Source organism: Sciurus vulgaris (genome assembly GCF_902686455.1).
Source record: "Sciurus vulgaris genome assembly, chromosome: 14".
Classification (NCBI taxonomy): Eukaryota; Metazoa; Chordata; class Mammalia; order Rodentia; family Sciuridae; genus Sciurus; species Sciurus vulgaris.
In genome coordinates this window covers 1,267,476-1,290,288 of record NC_136475.1, presented here as the reverse complement: position 1 = coordinate 1,290,288, position 22,813 = coordinate 1,267,476, and the positions used below count along the sequence as shown (strand labels likewise).

At 42.1% G+C, this 22,813-nt stretch overlaps 1 protein-coding gene across 12 annotated transcripts in view; it reads right to left on the bottom strand.

Moving 5' to 3' along the window:
- The window catches only part of IMMT (inner membrane mitochondrial protein), a gene marked incomplete at its 3' end in the record, with an annotated part of 47,186 nt that overhangs the window by 10,906 nt on the left and 13,467 nt on the right, over nucleotides 1–22,813 (bottom strand). For 3 of the 12 annotated variants that reach the window (XR_013759359.1, XM_079111255.1, XM_079111254.1), the window contains exons 2-8: nucleotides 18,963–19,036; nucleotides 17,549–17,738; nucleotides 11,383–11,494; nucleotides 9,409–9,546; nucleotides 8,967–9,062; nucleotides 4,410–4,546; nucleotides 134–237 (exon numbers count right to left, since the gene is read on the bottom strand). Coding sequence is in view for 11 of the 12 variants with exons in the window: in XM_079111255.1 (XP_078967381.1) it covers nucleotides 134–237; nucleotides 4,410–4,546; nucleotides 8,967–9,062; nucleotides 9,409–9,546; nucleotides 11,383–11,494; nucleotides 17,549–17,738; nucleotides 18,963–19,036 (851 nt within the window). Of the gene's footprint in view, nucleotides 1–133; nucleotides 238–4,409; nucleotides 4,547–8,958; nucleotides 9,063–9,408; nucleotides 9,547–11,382; nucleotides 11,495–17,548; nucleotides 17,739–18,962; nucleotides 19,037–22,813 lie in introns of those variants that run through there. The other 9 variants (XM_079111257.1, XM_079111258.1, XM_079111259.1 and 6 more) reach the window with 9 other exon arrangements.

The following is a 22,813-nucleotide window of genomic DNA, read 5'->3' as shown; positions in this document are numbered from 1 at the left end:
GGTTCAGATCAAGCAGAGAAGGAGGAGGAAGGTTTCTCTGCCTCCTCTTTATTCTAGGCAGAGGGTAGCAATAGCCCAGCCCAAAGAAAGCCTCCAGGAGGCCCGAACCCTTGTCCACGTCCACGGTCATTACTTGGCTTTGAGAAGGGCATCGGCAGCTTCGTCCACAGCTTTTCTGCGCTCCTTCAGGGCGCCCTCCACCGTGCGCCACTGAGCAGACTTCTTCTCACCTGCAATCTGAACAGAACGTGCTGATTACAAACACATGACTGCTTGCTGGGACTGTCACGGACAAGCCAACGAGATGAAATGCAGAAGTGTGTGACATCAGACTCAACGGTTAGTAGTTATATGCAAGATTTCACCACAGTAGCAGCTCAATCCAGGCCTCACAGTTAGGCACAAAAGATTCATAACAACCCACCATCAACTGTCCTTCCACAAAATTGTATATAAACAAACAAAAACCCCCCAAAACAAAGAAGTTTGCACCCCAATGCATACCACTATTTTCCAAAGAGAGAGATTCTTCCATTAAATTCTCAAAAGAAGTATGAACCAGACCTTTTCATGAATTGCTCATGAATTTTAAAATCATTAATGAGGTGCCAGTACTTAACATTTTCTTAATTGCAGGTCTGACTAACAAAATCAAGTGTAAGAAGTAGAAAATTTGTACATTTGTAGGATCCTTACGACTCAAAAACAATATTTTAAAGAATGTCACTCCTTAAATTGTAAGGTGCAAATCAATGATTCTTTATAATTAAAAAAACAAAAACAAAAAACCTCCACGAGGTAAATTTAATTTTATGTGATTTTTATATCTTTTTTTTTTGGTACTGGGGCCTGGGGCGTCTCAATTACTGAGCCATTTCCCCAGCTCTTTTTATATATTTTATTTTGAGGAACTAAGTTGTTGAGGCTGGCTTTGAACTTGCGACCCTCCTGCCTCAAGTCTTGTGAGCCACTGGAATTATAAGCATGCACTGATGCGCCCGACTGTGATTTGTATGTTTTTAAAAAGGGCTTTGGGGGTGCTCTGTAGTAGAGAGTATGTGCAAGCCGCTGGGTTCAATTCCAAGTGTATGTGTGTGCACACGCACACGCACACACACACACTTCCTGGGAAATCCCTTTGGCAGATCCAACATGTGCCCCCACCCTCCTTCGCTTTCAGCTTTGGAAGTAACTGCTGCTACTTTCAGCAAAATTGGTTTATATTTAGGGGTAATGGCATATTTTTGAAAAAAATCTATAATCACACTAAGTGCAGCAAGCTCCTCACACGGAGGAGCCCAAGGCATCCCAGACCATGGTGGTGTGGACTAGTGATGGCGTCTGTCCCCCTGAATCAAGACGGCGGTGGTGTGCACTAGTGATGGCGTCTGTCCTCCCCAATCAAGACTGCGGTGGTGTGGACTAGTGACGGCGTCTGTCCCCCACAATCGGCAGCATATACGTGATGAGCAGAACGCTGCTGGGAACTATCTGAACTATTTGAAGTTCTCCTCAAATGAGCAACTTAATTTTTCCCTCTCTTTCCAAATGCCTACAGTTTAAACTACATGCACCACACGCAGGTGTGAAGCAAAATCATCTTCTAGACTACCCTCCTGACACCATGGTGGGAGGAGTAGGTGAACAGAAGCACCCTAAATCATCCACAGACACAACATGTCACCTAGGAGAATGACGGAGCTGCCTCGCTAGCCAAGCGCACGCCATCCGCGCGGGGTGAGCCTGCCTGAGAAGCACTGCCGACTCAGAGGTGTCTGCACCTGGACGCTCATGTGCCTCTGCACCTCTGCTCTCAGAGAGGGCTGGCAAAGGGACACCCTGGGCTTCTGTCGCTCAGAACTCTCACTCTATCAGTTCTCCTCTCCATATTCCCCCCATGACGTCCGATCTGGTTTCCATTTTAAAGTTATATCCATCGTCAACAAAGAACCTGGAGGCCAATCCTTTAAGGCGGGGTTAACTGTTTTTCAGTGCCCTGGATCGCAAGGACAGCCTAAAGAGAATCTTGGAATAACATTTTTCAGTCCTTCGAACTACAAAATGTTCACAAAGGAACTCAACTACACTGAAATATAATCATAAAATTGTTGCAAATTTTGTGAAATAGTTACTAAGATGTAGTGGTAGAAGAATCATCCTAATTTGGAAGTCGTGATAAGCAGAAATATTTTTAAAAAACTGCAAGTACTATAATGCAATATGAAAAATGCTTTCTATTAGTGACACAAAATGAAAACTAAAACTACAGCAGTTTTTTGTAAATATTCGTACTTGAAAATAATGGTTCTAAATTTTAAGGCTGGGGAAAAGAAAAATGTTCCAGATTCAACAAGTCACTAAATTCTATCCCCAGAAACAACCCCAGGTTAAGACTTCTGCTATAAGTATTATATTGTTTATTTAATATTTGAATAAGTAATAGTACTGGAAGAACTATTTGATACTTTTTTTCTTTATGTCTCTATCTATTATTTATGGCACTGGGGACTGAAATCAGGGTCATTCCACCACTGAGTTGCATCCCCAGTCCTTTTTATTTCTTATTTTGATACAGGGTCTTGCTAAGTTGCCCAAGCTGGCCTGGAATTTCTGATCCTCCCATTTCAGTCTCCCAAGTAGCTGGGATTACAAGTGTGTGCCACCAAAACCACCTTCACCATTAAAAAAAAAAAAAAAAAAAAGTTCTAGATAAACTGTTACAAGGAAGTGACAAAGCAAATTAAATGCTGTGATGTGAATAATGAAGCTGATGTTTTCAGTGAATTCCCACTTTTAGCCACCTCACAAAGATAGATCAAGAATGGACACTGAGGCTGGGGCACAGTACTGGTCACTGATAGAGCACTGAGCCTCGGTTTACACCCCCAACACTATAAACAAAAGATGCTGATACAGGCTGTGTGGACATCTTGTTGGTACTGAATTTTCCAAGACTCTATCTAGCACACGCTGTTAGAAGGACCTGGTCTTATATTAAAATAACTCTTCCTAACACTAGATAGATTTGTTAAACATGCAATGTCCACGATACGTCTGGGGACCAAACCATGCCTTTCTTGTCGGAGACATTCCTGTTACAGAGGTCCCAGGAGAAGCCACCCCATCACAGTCAAGTCAAGTCGAAGTGTTCCAAACACAGCTTTGAGAAAGTAATTTGGCATATTTTTTGGACGCCATGTGCACCTGCAGCTTCTTTTACTAGAAGAAACAGACTTAAATCCATCTTTAATATTTAGGGAAAAAAGTGGCCATACATTTTTTTGGTTGTTTTGTAACAGATAACACTCACTAATCTTAGTAAATTGCTACTAAAAGAAGTCCTTTAGTAGTAAAATCTTGATTGTAACAGATTTTTATGCTGTCTAAACCACATGCACTACTGGAAAGAAGAAACACCATCCGATGTCACCTTACACCAAAGTGGTAATAAGCATTTAAAGGTTCCAGCTGGTTCTTCTTCTTCTTCTTTTTAAATTGTTTTTTTAACTCACTGGAGGTACATATCACTGAAACAATGTAAAGCATGCTTAAATGTTTAAATATCCACACAGTTATGGTGGCAATGTGACTTTACACATCATGCATGATCTTCACCCTTGAGATTTATAGGGTTTTTTTCTTTTGGGGGGTGGTATTAGGAATTGAATGTAGGGGCAAGTGACCACTGAGCTACATCTCAGGCTTCTTTTTTATTTTTTACTTTGAGACAGGGTTGCACTAACATGCTGAGGCTGGCCTCGAACTTGTGACCCTCCTGCCTCAGTCTCCTGGGCCCCTGGGATTATAGGTGTGTGCCACCATGTCCAGCTAAGGCTTACAGCTTACTGCTTTATTCTCTGAAGTGCTTAGTGCAAGTTAAATAATCAGCATAAACATTCAAGAGGTGTTTGAGGTACATACTCCATTATTTTTTTAAAATTGAATGTCAATCTAAAAGTATCCTGAAAAAAAATTTGTTTAAAGAGATGGATGGCAATTTTAAAGCAAAAGAAGTAACATTGTTCAAGTGCTATTAAGATATAAAAGCAAGCTAGGTGTGGTGGTACAAGCCTATAATCCTAATGACTCTGAGGCAAGTTCAAGTACAGCCTGGCAACCTAGAGAGACCCAATCTCCAAAAAAAAAAAATAAAGGGATGTGGGGATGAAGCTTAGTGGTAGGACACCCCTGGGTTCACTACCCAGCACCAAGCACCAAGCAGAAGTCTCAAAGCAAATCTGAACCTGACCATATCAGTATTATGAGATAAAAATAAAGCACCATACATAAAATTGACTTAAAAATGTAAAAGCTCTTCTACGTTTGTTTTTAAAGACTATCTTTCCAGACCGTGCCTGCTCACAAGAGAAAGTCCAGAACTCAGTGTCCCCGCTGACCCTCCTGCTCACCTCAGCGCTGTCCATGGCTGCCTTTAGGGTGGTGGCGTGTGCGTTCACAGCCTGGACGGCAGCGTTCTGAGCCGCTACAGCCTGCAGAGCGACGGAAGCAGTGTGGCTCAGAGCCTCTTCTAAGTTCCTGGCTAGAGCTGGAGAAAAAGAGATCCGTTAGAAATGAGTCCTTTCCTGTTAATGACTTTAAATATTCCCTCTTTCCCTACAAAGTCTTCCGTTGTACTCCCCAAAACATGTAAAAACAAAATAAAATATACGCAGGACCCAAATTCTAGGTTCAAAGTTCACTTAAAAAGTATGGTAAACTAGGCACCCGTGGTGGTGTGATCCCAGCTACCTGCAATCCTGAGGCAGGAGAATCACAAGTCTGAGGCCAACCAGAGCAATTCAGCAAGACCCTGTCTCAAAATGTAAACATGGAAAGGGCCAGAAGTGTTGCTCAGAGGAACAGCACCCCCAAGTTCAATCCCTAGTACCAAAAATATGTCCAGTGAAATACTGATAATGATTTAATCTGGATGATTAATCAGGATTTATTACCCTATTTTTATTTTTATGAATATGTGAGTTTTTCAAAGCAAAACTGGGGATTTTTTAAAGAAAAAAATTTGCTTAAACAAAGCTAACACTTTGCAAATGTAAATAAAGAGGAAATAACACATTTATAAAGGCCATTAATCAACATCACCACCAGCGATCCTCATTTTAAATAACTATATAGACTCACTGGGAAAGAGGTGCCCATTTCCAATCCCTTAGCAAGGAAAATCCAGGGATAATACTGCCAGGATTCAAGATGAAAGAAATAGGAGAATAAAAAAAGTGTGTGGGGGGCGGCGGGGTGTGGGGTGCATATATACATATGTATATGCAAACCAAAAACAACAACAAAAAACAAAAGGCAGGTTGCAATGGACAGCAACTTTCTGCAAAAGGACGCAAGAAACAGCAGACAGCAACACTGAAGGGCTGCCACCTACATAAGGTCACATCGGTATATGCTGCCTCGAGGATACCAGAGAAACTTCAAGATTCATACTCCAAAAGTAAAGGGATGATCCAGTACTGAATGGGACACAGCCTTGGGAAGGAGGAAGGTGATGAGAAGACCACCTCCATAACAAGAGCCAGCAGAGAGGACCAGAGCACAGCTGCTCGGCAGAGGACGTGAACATAGGTGGGAGCAGGAGCCCAGCGGCCGGAGCGGGGCCTCCGCAGGTGGAGAGGCTCCGGGGCAAGGTGAAGGAAAGGCGGCTGGCGGGGCTCCAGGTGGGCATCCAGGCTCACCAGCCAGAGCCCCTGCAGAGGCAGGAGCACGGAGCACAAGCAAGGCTGGGAGGCAGCTGAGGGTCAAGATCTGAAGTGCTTTCACTTTGCCCAAAAACAGAAGGTAGGAAAGACTGGACCAAAAATAATAATAATAATAATAAAGGAGAAGATAAAGCAGAAGACATCTTGAGTCGAGATGCCCACGTGATACAGGGAGAAAACCAAGAACTGAAGAACCGTGAATTTTAAAACTCTCAGCCAAGTGGGGGGAAAAGTGCTGAAACATTTCACTTATTGAAAAGCAATTTATGTCATGTCCTTAACTATCCGTGTCACGGCCGAGAGCTCAGAAGAATGCAAAAGAAACAACCTAAACCCAAACCTGTACCCAAGTAAGGCCCTCTCCCTCCCCATGCTTCCCCTGCACCCTCCAGAGCCGGCGGAACCAGCACCACAGCAGAGAGGTAGGCAGAAAGGGACGAACAGTGGTGCTGCCTGCAGAACCAAGACACTCCGGCAGCTGCCCTCAGAGCGGAAAACCCTTCTCTCTTCAGCACAGAGAGAGCTGCACACTCCAGTCTCCACGGACACCCATGGGGCAGCTCTGAACAGCCAGGAAACACATCTTAGGTAGCTCTTACCTTTTTAAACACTCTCAAGAACAACATAGAATTAAAACAATTTTTAATTAAGTTAAAAGCCAGAGACATGCAGAACACCCCATGTCTCATCAGTGTCAGACCTGAGAGTGACAGAGTGAACCAGGCGCAGAGGCACACACCTATAGTACCAGGGACTCAGGAGGCTGAGGCAGGAGGATCACAAGTTTAAAGTCAGCCTCGGCAATTTACCAAAGTTTCTCAAAATTTAACAATGAAGAGCATTCAAAAAAGAAACTAAAGAAGACCTTAGAAGACTGAAAGACCTCCCATGTTCTTGGGTAGGCAGAATTAATATTGTCAAAATGGCCATACCACCTTTAAAAGAGTTATACAGATTCAGTGTACTTCCATCAAAATACCAAATGCTCTTCACAGAAATAGAAAAAGAGTCCTAAATTTCATTTAGAAGAATAAAAGACTCAGAACAACCAAAGTAATACAGAGCAAAAAGAGCAACACGAAGACATCACAATACCTGATCTCAAAGTATACTACAGAGCTACAGTAACAAAAGCAGCATGGTACTGCACCAAACAGACCTGGAGACCAAGGGAACAGAAGAGAGAGACAAACCCACAACCTTGCAGCCACCTGATCCTTGACAAAGGATCAAGAACATACGCTGGAGAAGGACAGCCTTTTAAACAAGTGGTGCTGGGGAAACCAGATTATCGTACGTAGAAGAATGAAACTGCATTTCTATTTCTCGTACTGCACAGAAATCAAACCAAAGTGGATCAGAGACCTAGGATTTAGACCAGAAACTGCAAATGCTAGAAGAAAATGTGCAGTCAACACTCCAATACACTGGCGCTGCTGCTTGCTCTTCAGCAAGCCCCTAAGCTCAAGAAATCAAACCAAGAATCAGTAAGTGGGATGGCATCAAATTAAAAGGCTTCTGCACTGCAAGGGAAACAAGAGCAGGAAGAGAGAGCCTATAGAATGGGAGAAAATCTTTGCCAGCTGCTCCTCCAACAGAGGATTAATATTCAGAATATGCGAAGAACTCAAAAAACTTATTACAAAAAAAAAAAATAAAGAAATGAACAAAAGAAACATATTTCTCAAAAGAAGAAATATAAATGCCTAACAAACAGAAAAACTGTTCATCTCTAGCAATCAGGGAAATGCAAATCAAAACTACACTGAAATTTCATCTCACCCAGTTAGAGAGGCAGTCATCAAGAATACAAATAATAATAAATGCCGGCAAGGTCATGTGGAAAAAGGTGCATTGTTGGTAGGACTGCAGATCAGTACAACCACTTTGGAAAGCAGTATAGGAGATTTCTCAAAACACTGGGCTAAAATCAGGGTACTATAATGATACGGTCACATCAATGTTTACAGCAGTGCAATTCACAACAGCAAATGGAACAAGTCCATCAACAGATGATAAAGAAAATGTGGTATATATACACAAAGGAGTTTCACTCAGTCATGAAGAATGATATTCTGATACCTGCTGGTAAATGGATGAAACTAAAGAACATCATGCTGAGTGAAATAAGCCAGACTCAGTCAAAAGTTGACTCATTTTTCTTATAGGCAGAAGCTAGAGCAAAATAAGGGGGAAACAGGCAGCGGGGCAGATCTCAAGAAAACAGAGGTGAGAAAAGTGAAGCAGAGGAAGGAGACTGAAGGGGCAGGAGTAGGAAAGAGAAGAGGGAGGAGAAAAGGGAGGAACTGCAGAATGAAACTGAGCAAATTATGCTACATACATACATGAACACACCACGGTGAATTTCACCTTTACATTTATCTGTAAAGCACCAATTAAAAACAACAAGAAGTAGAAGAAGGAAGACCAGGAAACCAGGGAAGGGGAGCAGGTGAGGGAGGAGGAGGGGAGCAGCAGCAACCAGGGACTTCAGTGGAGCATGATTCCATGCACGTATGATGTCAAAATGAACCCTGCTATAATGCACTAATAAAAACATTGAACAAAGATACATGGTAAGCTGGTATTTACCCTTGTGGTTATGACAATCTATTAAAATAATTTATCCTCCTGTTTAAAAAAAAGAGCTGGGGATGTAGCTCAGTGGTACAGCACCCTTCAGTTCAATTCTCAGTACTGGCCCACCCAGAAGGCAGTGTGAACAGTGAGTCCAGAGGCTGGATGACAAATAAATTTACGAGTTTAACCTGCTAAAAATAAATGATCAACTTCTATTCCCCAGAGTATAAAGAATCCTCAGGGCTGGACATGGAGGCACAGGCCTATAGTCCCTGCTGCCCAGGAGGCTGAGGTGGTGGGATCCCAAGTTCTAAGTCAGCCTGGGCAACTCTGCAAGACTCCGTTTTTATTTATTCAAAATAAATAAAAAAGGTTGGAGATGCAGCTCAGTGATAAGGTGCCCCTGAGGTTCAATCCCCAGTACTGAAAACAAAAGGACCTTCGGCACTAACAATCAAAACAAACGAGCAAGTGCACGCACTGAGTTCCACCACCTGGGTGAAAGCAGCTCAGAGGAGCACAAACGATGAACAGGCATGGGAGGAGAGAGCAATGGACTAAAGAAGCAGATGGAAGCACAGCTGGGGAGTGACGGCCAGCCGGTGCTGACACTTGCGGCACAAGGAGGCGACCCGGGGTCCCAGAGGCTGTCGCTCTACATACACTCAATCTCAACTTGCTCCTGCTCTTCCTGCTGAGCCAGGCGAGCGGCGACTTCTTCGGGTGGTCGCTCCCTTACAGAGGATGAGGGTGCTTCCTCTTGCAGCAGAAGTAAATAAGAGGAGATCAGGTTTCAGACAGATTGCACACAACGGCTAACAGGGACACAACCTCTCAGTCCAGCACAGCATGCTGCTGCTAAGAATTCTAAGACCACATCACCATCTTAGCGGTTCCAAGATGGAGAAATAAGAGCTCCGCTGCTCACTTCTTTATTTTCAAAGATTTATTTGGACTTACAAACTCTGAAAATTTCGTAAGCAAATCTGAAGACTTAAAAGCAGTATAAATGTATATTTACAGAGTGTCTAGGTGTTGCCTGGGCGTTAAGTAGTTCTGATAAGCATACCATCTACAATACAAGAAATATAAATAATTAAACTACCTGAGGTTTCAGGTGTGGGTTTTCCTTCACCAATTTCAGGGCGATCAGTTTTTACAGATTCCTCATGCTGAACTGCAGGGGCTGGGACGGAAAGAGTATCACCTGCTGCAGAAATAATTTGAGCTGCCTCTGTAGATGCTATAAATATATATTATTCATGGTATCATAGAAAACTATATACCATTACTGCTCATTTCGCATCTGCCTCCTTAAAACACAACACATCTTACTGCCACATGTGAGTCACACACACACACACACAATTGAGAAAGGGCAGGAACACAAAAGGGACGTCTTGCCAGCATCCATCTGTATTCCCCCCTTACTCTGGTGCAAGACTTGGCGTGACAGTGCTGACCCTCACACACAGGAGAGGACACCAGGGCTATACAACGTGGAGAAAGAGTAACAGGGAAAGAACACCTGCAGTGAAAGACAGGAAAGCATGAACCAGAGCATGTGAGATGGCGCCGAAGAGTGGCAGAGATAAAGGAAGAGGTGTGAGCAAGAACAAGATGGCAGTTTTAAACACAAAGAAGGAACATTCCAGTGGACAGTAGGTCTGTGAGAGAAAAAGAACTTAGTCTAAAACAAAAAATCACACCAGAAATGACATTTTTAAAAAAGGAAGGTTAAGAAATCAAGGGCCTGAAAATTTATAAACAAAGAGAAAAATATGTACTGTAGAAATGAAATGGGGGAAAGCTCACTTAGGAGACACACCCCTTTAACTGGTCTCCACGCTTCTGCCCCGGGCCCCTTATCTGCTCAAACAGCCAGCGAGGCCCTATTCACAGTCGGATGTCACTCCCTGGCTGGGCAGCTCCAGCGCCTCCCCGCACTCAGCATAGGAAACAAGCTGCACAGGGAGGCTCCAGGCCACCCCAGGGCCCTCCGCCCTTGGCCTATGTGGGCTGCTCTCCCTTCTCACTCCACTCCGGCCTCAGCTGCTCCTCCCTGAGATGTTGGGCCCTGGCGTTAAGGAATCCTGCTGCAGGGCTGCCTTCCCCACCAGCCTCCCTTCACTCCTAGTCTCTGCTCAAGGACACTGACAACTCCAGGTCAGGCCTCCTTACCCACTCCATTTAAAATGGCAACACTCCCTCCCAGCATCATGACATTCGATACATTCTACTTGTGTAGTTTCCCATGATCTCCCCCCTCATCCCACCGAAATACCAGCAGAAATTCTGAACTGCTGTGTTCACTGCTATGACCCTAGTACGTAGAAGAATGTCTGACACGCAACAGGCGCTCAGTGAATGTTTGGGAATGGAAGTCAAGTGACCAGTCATGGACAGGAGTGACCAAAGAGAAACAAGAAGTTCAAAAGTGTGCTGAACAATCACCAGCCTGTATGCTAAGACAGGATTACTGGTAAACGCTGAAGGCAAGAAGTATCTGCAGGGATTATACAAAACACTTTCACAGCAGGCACAGTGGTGCCTGCCTTTAATCCCAGTGGCTCAGGAGGACTGCAAGTTCAAAGTCAGCCTCAACAACTTAGAAGGCCCTACGCAAGCTAGTGAGACCCTGTCTCAAAATAAAAAATAAAAAGGGCTGGGATATGGCTCAGTGGTTGACTGACCCTAGGTTCAATCCCCAGGACCAAAATAAAAACAAAAAAACAACACTTTAATCATTAAGAAAGAAGATAGGATTTAAATGTGTGAGGAAGAAAGAGGAGATAGGAAGAGAGAATAAATCTTAAAATCCAAACAGGGAAAAAATAGGAGTCAGAGGGAGAAAGGAAAAAGGAAAAATAAAGTCACTGTAGACAATTATTGCTCAACAGTTGTTCACAGTCACACCCAATTTTGTGCCCCACCAAAAGGACAGGTGTGAACACTGCTTCCCAGGATGTGAGCTGGGGCCCTGAGTCCTTCCGGGCAGGGCCCTCCTCCTGCCTCTAGGTCCGAAAGCACTGAAATTCCTCCTAACCTATGGATTCAGAGGAAGTTGTAACATGAGTACCTGCTGCTGAGGTTGGAGTGTCTTCCTTCTGCTTCTGGAGCCGTGAGGCAGGCTGTCTGGATTCTTCCATGACCTCTGACACACTAGAGAGTTTTAGAGGGCCGGACTGAATCTTGAAAATGAAAACATTACACAGTTAAGATGTAATACTGTTTTAAAAAATGGTAGCACAGAGTAATATTTAAAGTCAAATCTTCCAGGCCTTTAAAATAAAGTTACCAACATTTGCAGTGTATGCTTTATTAACCACACTAAGAGGAGCCATCATCCCTAGCCTGTATTTTAGCAACACCTAAGGCAGCTTCTGAGAGCTGATGGGTCCACTTGGCCTCCCTCCCACACACCACTGCTTCCACAGACACGGCACCAAGATACTCCCACTCCCGTCCTGAATCGCAACATGGTGTCTTGTGCGCACACCCCTCAGAAATAAACGACCCATTAGAGGCATGGAATAAAAATTAAAATTGGCCATTTCTTTGTTCTCTAGGAGTCCTGAGACTACACACAAAGGTGTGTGGCTGACTTGTAAGCGAGGCCTGCTCTCCTCTCACAGTTATTGCCCAACTTCAGTTTAAGGCACTGTTCATTAAGAGGACTGCAGAAGACTTGCTAGGGAAAATTACTGAGTAAGTAATGTTTTTATTGACCACCTATGTTGTCCTACTTTCTGGCAATGAGTCTTGTACATTCCCAAGATGACTACTTAACAGAAGTAGTCCTGAATCGCATCACTACACATATATCTGTTTTTATCAACTAGAAATATAGCCATTTTGTTTTCATTTAAAATGTCATTTTTGCCCCAATGCTGCAAAGAAAAAAAGTTGCTTTTGAAATTACAAAACACACACTCACTGTAACAAGCAAACTAATGTCAAGACACACCAGTGGTTTTCACTTGCCTCTCCACCTCATCCTCTTCCCTGCCATCCCCGCCATGAGGCGAGCTGCTCTGCTATCACACACTCCTTCATCTCAGGCTCAGAAGCCACAGGCCCAACTGGTCATGGACTGGAACCTCCAAAACCAGCCTGGCTGAGGTCGCAGTGAAGCCACTGGGACCTGGCGCTTCCTACGACAATTCGACAATTCTTTCCTGGGCCAGCGACCGCTTCCCTCCATGCGTACTGAGCAGCAGCCTGCTGAATGCTTGCTGAACGTTCACAGGCTTCTCAGCAGGTATCCGGCTCACTCTCCTGGTGGCTCTGTCCTGTCTAGTGCTCCACTCTCTAAGCTGCAGTCACCCTGACCTCCCTGGACACAGCTCCACCTGCTCTACCTTCTGGGCCACCAGATTTTGCTTGGGTCTATCCTCCTGTGCTAGTCTGCAGACACTCCGCAGGCACCAAGGGCAGACGGTCCTAGAGATCACCTCCAATTTCCTTCTGGCACAACTATACTGTTGGTGGTCAGAGTTTGAAAATGTGTTTTATATAAAACACAAAAGTGCTTTATGCCAGGCACTGTGGCACATGCCTGTAATCCCAGCAGCTTGGGAAGCTGAGGCAGGAGGATCACAAGATCAAAGGTAGCCTCAGCAATTTAGCAAGGACCTAAGCAACTCAGCAAGACCCTGTCTCTAAATAAAATATATAAAAGGGCTGTAGGGCTGGAGTTGTAGCTCAGTTGTAGAGCGCTTGCCTAGCATGTGTGAGGCACTGGGTTCAGATCTCAGCACCACATATAAATAAGTAAAATAAACAATTTTACTTGTGCATTGACAATTAAAAATACTAAAAAAAAAAAAAAAAAAAAAAGAAGGGCTGGGGATGAACCAAAAAAAATGCTTTATATATGTTATAATTAGTTTATTTATATTTTGTCCAGTTTTATATATTTTTCAAACAGGAGAGTTAAATCAGGTCCCTGTTGTTCCATCTTGGAGGTTTTTAAGCATGGAAATGGTCATCATTTTTTAATATAAATGCTAATTGTAGCCCAATGTAAACTATTCATTTTAAAATAGTTAAAATAACTATTAATAACTGGTGAAAATAACTGGTTAAAATAATAAATAACTGGTTAAAATAACTTTTATAATAATGTTTTTAAAATGATGTGATATTGAATATAACCGGTGACAGTTAAAATGTAAGAAAAGTAAATATTTTGTCACCATTTAAAATAGTTTGAGGACCAAATGGCAAGACTGAAAAAAAGTTATATAATGCTAAATTTTAAAGAAATCATTTATATCATATTTTAATAAGTGAAAAAAATAAACCACCTATAAAACTTTACATTTAGAAAAATAAAGAGTAGCAGAAACTCACAGTAGTGTATGTACTGCAGAGTAAAATCATGAGTGATCATATTTCTTGCAGCTTTTCTGTATTTTCCAGCTTTTGTTAGGTATTATTTTTATTATAAGAAAAAAAAATTTTTAAATATTTTAGAGCCAAAAATAGCAGGAGAGGTTGGTATTAGTAAATAAGTATGGAGAAAGGGTTTATTGAGCTCTTTCAGTTCTATCTGGGACAAGGATGCAAAGTACAAAAGTTGAAGGTATTGAATTTGTTTTGGAATTTGAATTACTTGATGTAAAAATGTCTAAAGGGGCACCGGGTTAAAGCTACAGAAAACAGAAACTCAGCAACAAGCTCTGGGCCAAAATGGCACATTTCAGAGTCAAAGATAGTAGTTAAAATTGTGAATTTAGGTAACTGTAGGTTTAAATGTCTTGAGTCTCATTACTATCAAATTTTAAATTAAGTTTTCTAAGTGTACCAAGAACTCTATGGAAACCATAATTAAGCAAATGCATAATTAAAAATCCATAATTAAGCAAATATATAATTAAATGTTTTCAACAATATAAAAACATTGTCTCTCCACTGAACCTTTCCCTTCCAGCTCTCTTGGGCAGTCAATGAAAGCAGCCTGAAATCTATCCTCCCACTTAACCACTTATTTCTTTACTTACTTAAATCAAAATATGGTTGTATTATAAAAATTAACATGTAACCTGATTTTTTAACTTAAAAAAATACCAGACATTCTCTTCCAGATCAAGGAATCTTTAGTTGCATACTATCCTAAAGGAAGGCTATCTCCCAATTTGGTCTACTACTGTATTCACAGACATTCAATTATTTCCTGTTTTATTTTGGCTCTACAGACAACACAGCAATGAACATCCTTGTCCGCATAACTAAAGAGCAGCAACTGCTGAGGGTTTGTTTGTTTTTCTGTGATCCTGGGGATCCAACCCAGGGCCTCAAACATGCTGGGCAAGTGCTGCTGTACCACTGCCCAGGGTTGTTATTGTTCCCCAACTTCCCTGTACCTGGTATTGAACCTGGGGGTGCTGTACCACTGACCCACACCCCCAAGCGTTTTTTTTTTTTTTTTTTTTTTTTTTTTTTTTTTGCAGTGCTAGGGATTGAACCCAGGGCCTTGTGTACTCTACCAATAGAGCTATATCCCCAGCCCACATTTTTATTTTTTATTTTGGGTCAGAGTCTAAGTTGTTCAGGCTGGCCTCGAACTTGGAATACTCCGGCCTCAGAATTCTGAGCAGCTGTGATTAGGGTGTGTGCCACTGCATCCAGCTCCTCTAATTTCTATTGCTGTGCCAGAACCTTATTTTATTAAAGGAGCACTATATCAAAATCAATATTTGGAAAAGTGTCCTCTGACCCCTCCTTACCCCCCATACTTTTCCAAAATGTTCTTGGCTAGTCTTAAACATCATTACTTCATCCATATGAATTTTTAAATAATTTTTCTTATTTATTTATTTTTGGCAGTACTGGGGATCAAACTAAAATCATCTTGTCTGCTTCCCTACCTACTAAAAGAATCCATTAGAATTCTTACTAGAGCTGTGTGTGTGCATGATAAAAGAACTTCTCTCAAATATATACATATTTAAAAGAAATTTGAATGAAATTCATATATCTGAGAGAAATGACATTTTTGGATATTAAGTTCCACAAAAAAATATAACATGTATTCTTTAGGTAAGTCCTATTCCATATCTACCAAGATTTTTAGTAAATTATCATGCTGGTACTACAGGGATTATCATGAAATAAAATGCATAGTTTTTGAAAGCAACAAATTGGTAACAATGTACAATAGTAGAAAATGCTGAATAAACGTTTAAAAAATAAAAACGCTAATACTATGATAATTTAGATGAAGAGAAGATACAGGTAGGCTTGTACAGCAAAGGACAGAGGCCTTGAAGACTGTTGGCAAGCAGAGAAATGAAGCCACTGTGGTAGAAGATACCCTGGGGAAAGGGGCGCAGGTTCACGGGACTTCTGTTTCTCCGCTTTAACCAGGGCTCCTACGACAGTGCCTGCAGTATGACTACCACTTTACCAGGGCCTTTTTGTAAGGCCAACTGGCGTGAAGCTAAGGGCTTACACAAGGACCACTCAGACAGACAACTGGAAAGGCAAGTAAGACCAGACTGCCAGGGTGCTGCGTGGCAGTCCCTGCACTAGCGAGAACCATTGACGGAGCAGCGAAGGACCCGGATGGCCAGCTCTGGCTGACAGGTAACCACCCCTGGCTGCGTGCTCCTTACTCAGTCTGTGGTTAAAGAACAGAAAACGTGTGAACATTCCTAAAAGTGGAATCATGAAATGTGATAATGCTCATTTTATGAGGCTCTCTGGTATCGATATGAGGACAGCCTAGATTCTTCCAGGAGGATCTAGCAGGTGGAGACTGGGAGGAAGATGGGAAAGACTGTGTGGAGAGATCAGCAGGTCTAGTTCAGAAGATCATTTGGATATAAAGTCATAAAGGCCAGATTGGGGTGGGGACAGTGGGGACGCAAGAAAAAGAATACTAAACAAGACAGGAGATTTAAGAGAACATGGCAGTGATGAAGAGAATTCTAATCCAGCAACCTGATAGCCTGGGACTATCCTTAGTTCAAAAAGGCAAATCAGGGGGCTGGAGTGCAGCTCAGTGACAGAGCTTAGCACACCCAAGGTCTGGGTTTAATCCTCAGGACCATCAAAAAAAAAAAAAAAGGAAAAAAAAATGATGAGGAATGTATGTCTTGAGGCAGTGCAGTGTAGACACACCCAGCCATCAAGTGGCAATACTCTGCAGACAGCTAAGCAGAGTGACAAGAGCCCAAAATCATCTAGAGAGGAGGGCTTTCATCTTCAGTGATGCCTGAAGTCAGGTTGAGCAAGAAGAGCGCGTTGCTCTCAACTGTTCACCTGACCCCATGCTCCTGGAACTGCCCCCAGGTATTCTCCTGGGCGCTTTAGCTTAAAATAGACCTAGGATTTTAGAGCAAATCCACAGGATTCTGATCTTCGCAGCCACACGCTTGTCTCCCTCAGTCATGAACATTTTAAAGTTACTATAAAAGAATAATTGATGGAAAAGACTAGCCAGGAATATTTTGAAAAAGTGGAGTTGGGGTGGGAATGGGGAGGAAATCAGAGAATATCTGTTTTTCCGAATATAATCTTGGTTAAGGTTTTGTCAAGACCATGCTAGATACTGGAGACAGAAGTCCACACAGTTTCTAAGAAAGAATTGATCAGCCACATCCAGCTCACAGTATATAAAAATGCCTAATACCAAACACCAAAAATCCATGCTTTGTGTGTGTGTGTGTGTGTGTGTGTGTATTTAAACAGGAAACTGTGTTTCAATGAAGAAATATTTAAAATGAGTTTTTTAAAAAGTCAAGACTGTGAGTAAAAAGGGGTGAAACTCTAAAGAATATGCAGCACACTGGAAATTATTCCTGTCACCTGATCAGCACGTAGCAGAAAATTCTGTGACTTTGTTTTAGGGTCTGAAAGGATCCGCTGCTGAGCGCACCAGTGGGTTCTGTATGGTGACCGGTTTCCACTATGCGTTTCGTGTTCCAAGTAAGAGCCTGAGAGCTGCATGGATAAGGGCTGCCCGACCACCACACCCATGCCATCACCTCTGCCATGCAGGCTCCCCTCTCACCTGTGTGTAAGCGCAGCACTCTTCCTCAAGGTACACGCTGGAGAGCACCTGTGGACTCCAAAGGCTAGAGCTCACCTGTACAGACTGCTATCACCTCAGTCTAAAGAGCACTAGCATGCACCTGGCAGCTGCACTGAATTACACACACAATATTTTCAAGATGAAAACAGCTTGCTTTATAAATGTATTCCACGTGACACACTGAAATAGTGTTTAAAACTCTTACCGGCTTCTTTGGCAATGGAACATTATAAGGTGCAGAACCAAGAACCATCTCAAAGAGTCTGTCTGAGTAAGGTATGGTTTTCTCTACACTTTCTCGGAAGTGGGAATCCCACTTGGCATATAAGATAGTACCACCAACACCACCACCAACAAACAAAAGGCCAGCTCCAGCGATTTTGCCAGCAGTCAACCTAGGTGAAGAAATGGGAAACACACAGAGATTATTCCTCGGCGCTGCTGCAGTGAAGGAGTCTCCAGACCTCTGCCCTCGACTCCTCCATCCCTGATTCACCACCGCAGCCACACATCACCTCTTCCTGGGTTCTGGGGGTTTTTTTGCTCCTGGGAATAGAACCTAAGGGTGGTTTACCACTGAGCTACATCCCCAGTCCTTTTATTTTTGAGACAGGGTCTCCCTACATGTCTGAGACTGGTCTCAAACTTGTGACTCCTGTCTCAGCCTCCCCAGTTCCTGGGATTACCAGCAAGCGCCGCCACACCCAGCTTCCTGATTTATTTGTAACATGTTCACGATAGAATCACATTTATTTATTGCTATCTAAAAAAGACAATATCTATGACAGAAAGAATGAAGCAATCTATCTTTTTAACACTTAAAACTCCAGGTGTTCACGTTATTTCCTTTGGCTTCCCTAAAAAGAACTAATAACTTTTAAAGTTCCTCTTCCTTAATTAAGCACTTGTGTAAGTAAAGTAAACCCTTTAAAAACATAAGAGGACAAAATATCTAACAGAGCTAACACATTTTTTCCTATGTTACAACATGCTGCACCCAGGGTGTGAGCCTATGGCTATGGCATGGAAGGCAGCCTGGTGGGGGGGGGGGGGGGTCTGTCCTGATGCTTCCAACTACCTCCATCTCAAAGGAACATCATTAGCAAATGTTCACCTACAGACAAAGAATGTTCCAGAAGGCATTCCAAAAATATTACAGCCACGTTTCAGTGTATGTACAGAAGTCTCCCTTTTTCGGGGGAGACACATTTCAAGACCACCAGTGGATGCCTGAAGTAGCAGACAGTCATGAACCTATATATCCTGTTTTTTTTTCTAAACATATGTATCTATGATGAAGCTCAGTTTATCAATTAGGCACAGTAAGAGGACAACAGTAACTAATAATAAAATAGAAGAATCCTAACAATATACTAAAAAGGAGGTTACGTGAATATGGTCTCTTTCGCTCAAAGTATCTGACTTTCTGAGCCCAACCTTGTGAGGATGTGAGATGCTATCTCAGCTGACCACCACAGGTAACTGAAACTATGGGTAAGCGGGGAGGACTGTGTTCCTTAATAAAAGGTTTTAAGAGCTATTCCCATATTCAAAGAAACACACACACCACTTAGTAGCACACAGTAGAAAGCGAGGTTTCCAGGAAGCGAACCACATACCCAGAACTGCTGGAGGTCGAGTATCTACGGCATGGTCGCAAGGGACGGAGGACAAGTTTTCCACAGAGACAGGTCTAAAAGAGAAAACATCACCGTTTGAAGACAGTCAAAGGTGCTGGGAAGCCGTCAGGGTTGTAATACAGAAATAATACTTTCATTACAAATATCTTCACTCAACAAAGTATTATTTTATTTTCAAAAATCAATTTGCTACAGGCACAGTGGTGCATGCCCAAAATTCCAGTCACTTGGGAAGCTAAGGTTGGAGGATCACAAATTCGAAGCCAGCCTCAGCAACTCAGCAATATCCTGTCTCAAAATGAGAAATAAAAAGAGCTGGGGATATGGTTCAGTGGTAGAAGGCCCCTGGATTCAATCCCCCGGTACCACAAAAAGGGGAAAAATCAATTTGCAATGAAGCACATTTCTACATTTTTTTAAAATAATTATTTTGGTAGCTATAGATGGACAGAAAGCCTTTATTTATTTTCATGTGGTGCTGAGGATCGAACCCAGTGCCTCACACATGCTAGGCAAGCACTCTGCCACTGAGCCACCACCCCAACCCAACATTTCTAGATTCTTAAAAACAGTGGTGCTTCTTACAGCCCAGAGCTCATATAAAATTACTCTTAAGCCAGGCACAGTGGCACACTCCTGTAATCCAACTACTCCAAAGTCTGAGGAAGGAGGATCAAAAGTTAGAGGCCAGCCTAGGCAAATTAGTGAGACCCTGTCTCGAAATAAAAACACAAAAAGAGCTAGGGATGTGGCTCAGTGGCAAATGTAGTTCTAGGTTCAATCCCCAGTACCAAAAAAACAAAAATTAAAAATTAAAAGCAGAAAGGGTGCTGGGGATATAGCTCAGTGGCAGAGAGCCCCTGGGTTCAATCTCCAGTTCCAGAAGAAAAAAAAAAATTTTTAAATATTTTGAAAAGACATTATCAGACTGACCAATTAACACTTTTAAATGTATGTATGGTAATTACTTTTTTAACACATTGAGATTTGCCATATGCTTTCTTAATGGGCAAGAAAAACTAAATAGCATAACATCTATTCTTGATTTGTAAACTTAATTTAGACTTCTGAAATATCATTCCCCAGTCTCACTAAAAACACGGTACCATGGTTTTAGAAACACCACTGAAGGGAGAGATTCAAGTTTAGTTTATTTCATCTAGAAAAAACAGTTTCCCATCTCTAAGCTAACTTTGTAGGCAGTCAATTCCCTAGAGGCCTTATCCTGGTGTATCACTCAACTAAAAGCCAACAGTGTTCAGAAAAACAAATTTAACTAATGTGTAAATGTTCAAGGACATTTCTCTGCATATAATAAATCTATCTCTACTCAAAACAAATGATCAGGGCTAGGATTTCTGGTTTGTTTTAATCAAAATAAAACACAAACCTAAGTGTTTCTTAACAATCTATGGATCACTAAGATCTGTGAATTCCTTACATTTAGCAAATGAATTAGCATCTAAATACTATTTGGGAAAGGTGTTGATAAACTTAAAACTATTCACACCTTTCAATGTGAAATTTCAAACTAATTGCATTGATATATTTTTAAAAAAATGGGTTTTTGGGGTGCTAGGGATTGAACCCAGGGGCTCACACATGCTAAGCAAACACTCTACCACTGGGTTACACCCTTCACCCTTCAGTCTTTTTTTAATACCATTTGGAAAAATCAGATTGCAACAAGTCAGGAGCGAAATGCTTTCTCTAGGTTCCTTAATAAAATAGCGCCTAAGAGGCGGGCTTGACTGCATGCACCAGTCCCATCTACCTGGGGGTGCTGAGGCAAGAGGATTGTATTAAATTAAAATCTGCTTGAGCCCACCAGTTGGAGACAATCCTGGACAACATAGCAAGACCCCATCTCTTAAAATATTAAGGAAAAAAGAAATTATACCTAAGGAATACCAGAAAAACACAAACTTCCCTTTTAAAGAATTTTTTTATAGTTATTAGAAAATAGATCACGTGATCACAGGGACATACATGAAATGACTCCAGTTACAATTTACAACTGCCTAAACATAAACAGGTAAACTACTGTATTAACACATATTGGAAAGAACACGATTTAAAACATAAAGCATTATGGAATTAATATTTAGAAGTATTTCTATTAGTACCTAAAGTGTGGAATTCAAAACATCTTGAACTGCTTTTAACAGACAGGGGCATCTTCCTTCTGTCCGACAAAGCAGGTAGTAGGAAACCAACTGCTACACCATCTAAGTCAGTAACTCCAAGTGTGGCTTAGGAAGGAGACATCAGGAGACCGGTGAGGCTGTCTGGTGTAAGGCTGTATTTTTTAACCTCTGGGTACGACAGGCCTTGGGGTCAAAAGTCAAGGCACTGGTGGTAGTGTCTAAATGGCTACCTGGAACATCAAGCAGCAAGCTTTCTGATGACAGCCACTCCAGGAAATACAAGCTCAATTCAAAGCTCGAGTTTGAGAACACCCTAACTTAATCGACAGTTTGCAGCCTGTTCTAAGATCCATCTTCCACATTCTTTTGTCTTGACTGTCTACTCTCCCTTTTATTTGGCTGAAGTTAATGGTTACTAGTAGCAAGTTAAAATCTGAAATTCCAAATCAAAATTCAAAAGCTTTAAACATGACAAGTCTCGATTGCGCTTGTTCCACAGCACCAGGTCCCCTCGCTCAAGGCAGTGATTCTATGCGCCTGTTATCCAGACGCTTCCTGCACACAGACCCACCTGCGTCTCCCAGCTTCCCCACTTACACAGACCACGCCATGACGGTCACCGTCCTGGGGGAAGGTTCATTCGAGGAAATGGATGTTAGGGACCGAGCAGGCAAAAGCAATCGATGGCAGAAAGAAACACAAGTAGTTGCCTATGGGTGTGGAGACGGAGAGTAACTGGGAAGGGGCCTGAGGAAACTCAGGAGCGTTGCTACTGTTTTACTATCTAAGGGTCCTACAGGTTGTGGGTTGAATTGTGTCCCCCAAAAGATACATTTTTTTTTTTTCTTTTGCGTGCTGGGGATTGAACCCCAGGGCCTTGGGCTGGGGATTGAACCAGCACTCTACCGACTGAGCTATCTCCCCAGCCCCACAAGATACATGTTTACACAAGTGTTCCCATTTATCAAACTTCAGAACGTGAACGTTTAAGATTTCTGCAATCTACTGTAATTCTACATCAAGAGAAACAGAACCTGTTAAAATATATGGATGTGTATATACACCTGTGTGTATGTATTTATGTACACACACACACACAAAACATTGTAATTTTTACTGCGTTACCATCAAGAACTTAAAATTAGCCAGGTGTGGTGATACCTGCCTATAAATCCCAGTGGCTTGGGAGGCTGAGGCAGGAGGATCACTTGTTCAAAGCCAGCCTCCACAATAGTGAGGCCCTAAGCAACAGTGATATCCAACCTCTATGTAAAATATAAAAAAGGGTTAGGGATGTGCCTCAGTGGTTAAGTGCCCCTGGGTTCATTCCCCAGCACCAAAAAAAAAAAAAAAAAAAAAAAAAAAAAGAAGAAGAAAGAAAGAAAAAAGAAAAATTAAATTTAAATCAGATGAGATGGAATGTACCTATGATTCCAATTATTCAAGAGGCTGACTGGGAGGACCACTTGAACCCAGCAGTTTGAGTCCAGCCTGGGAAATACAGTAAGATCTCATTTCAAAAAAATTATGGGGCTGGGGATATAGCTCAGCTGGTAGAGTGCTTGCCTTGCAAGCATAAGGACCTGGGTTCAATCCCAAGCACCACAAAAAAAAAAAAAAGTAAGAATTTCAAATAATGTGATAAGAGGTTGAAAACAATTTTAATTAGTGCAGATGTGTCTG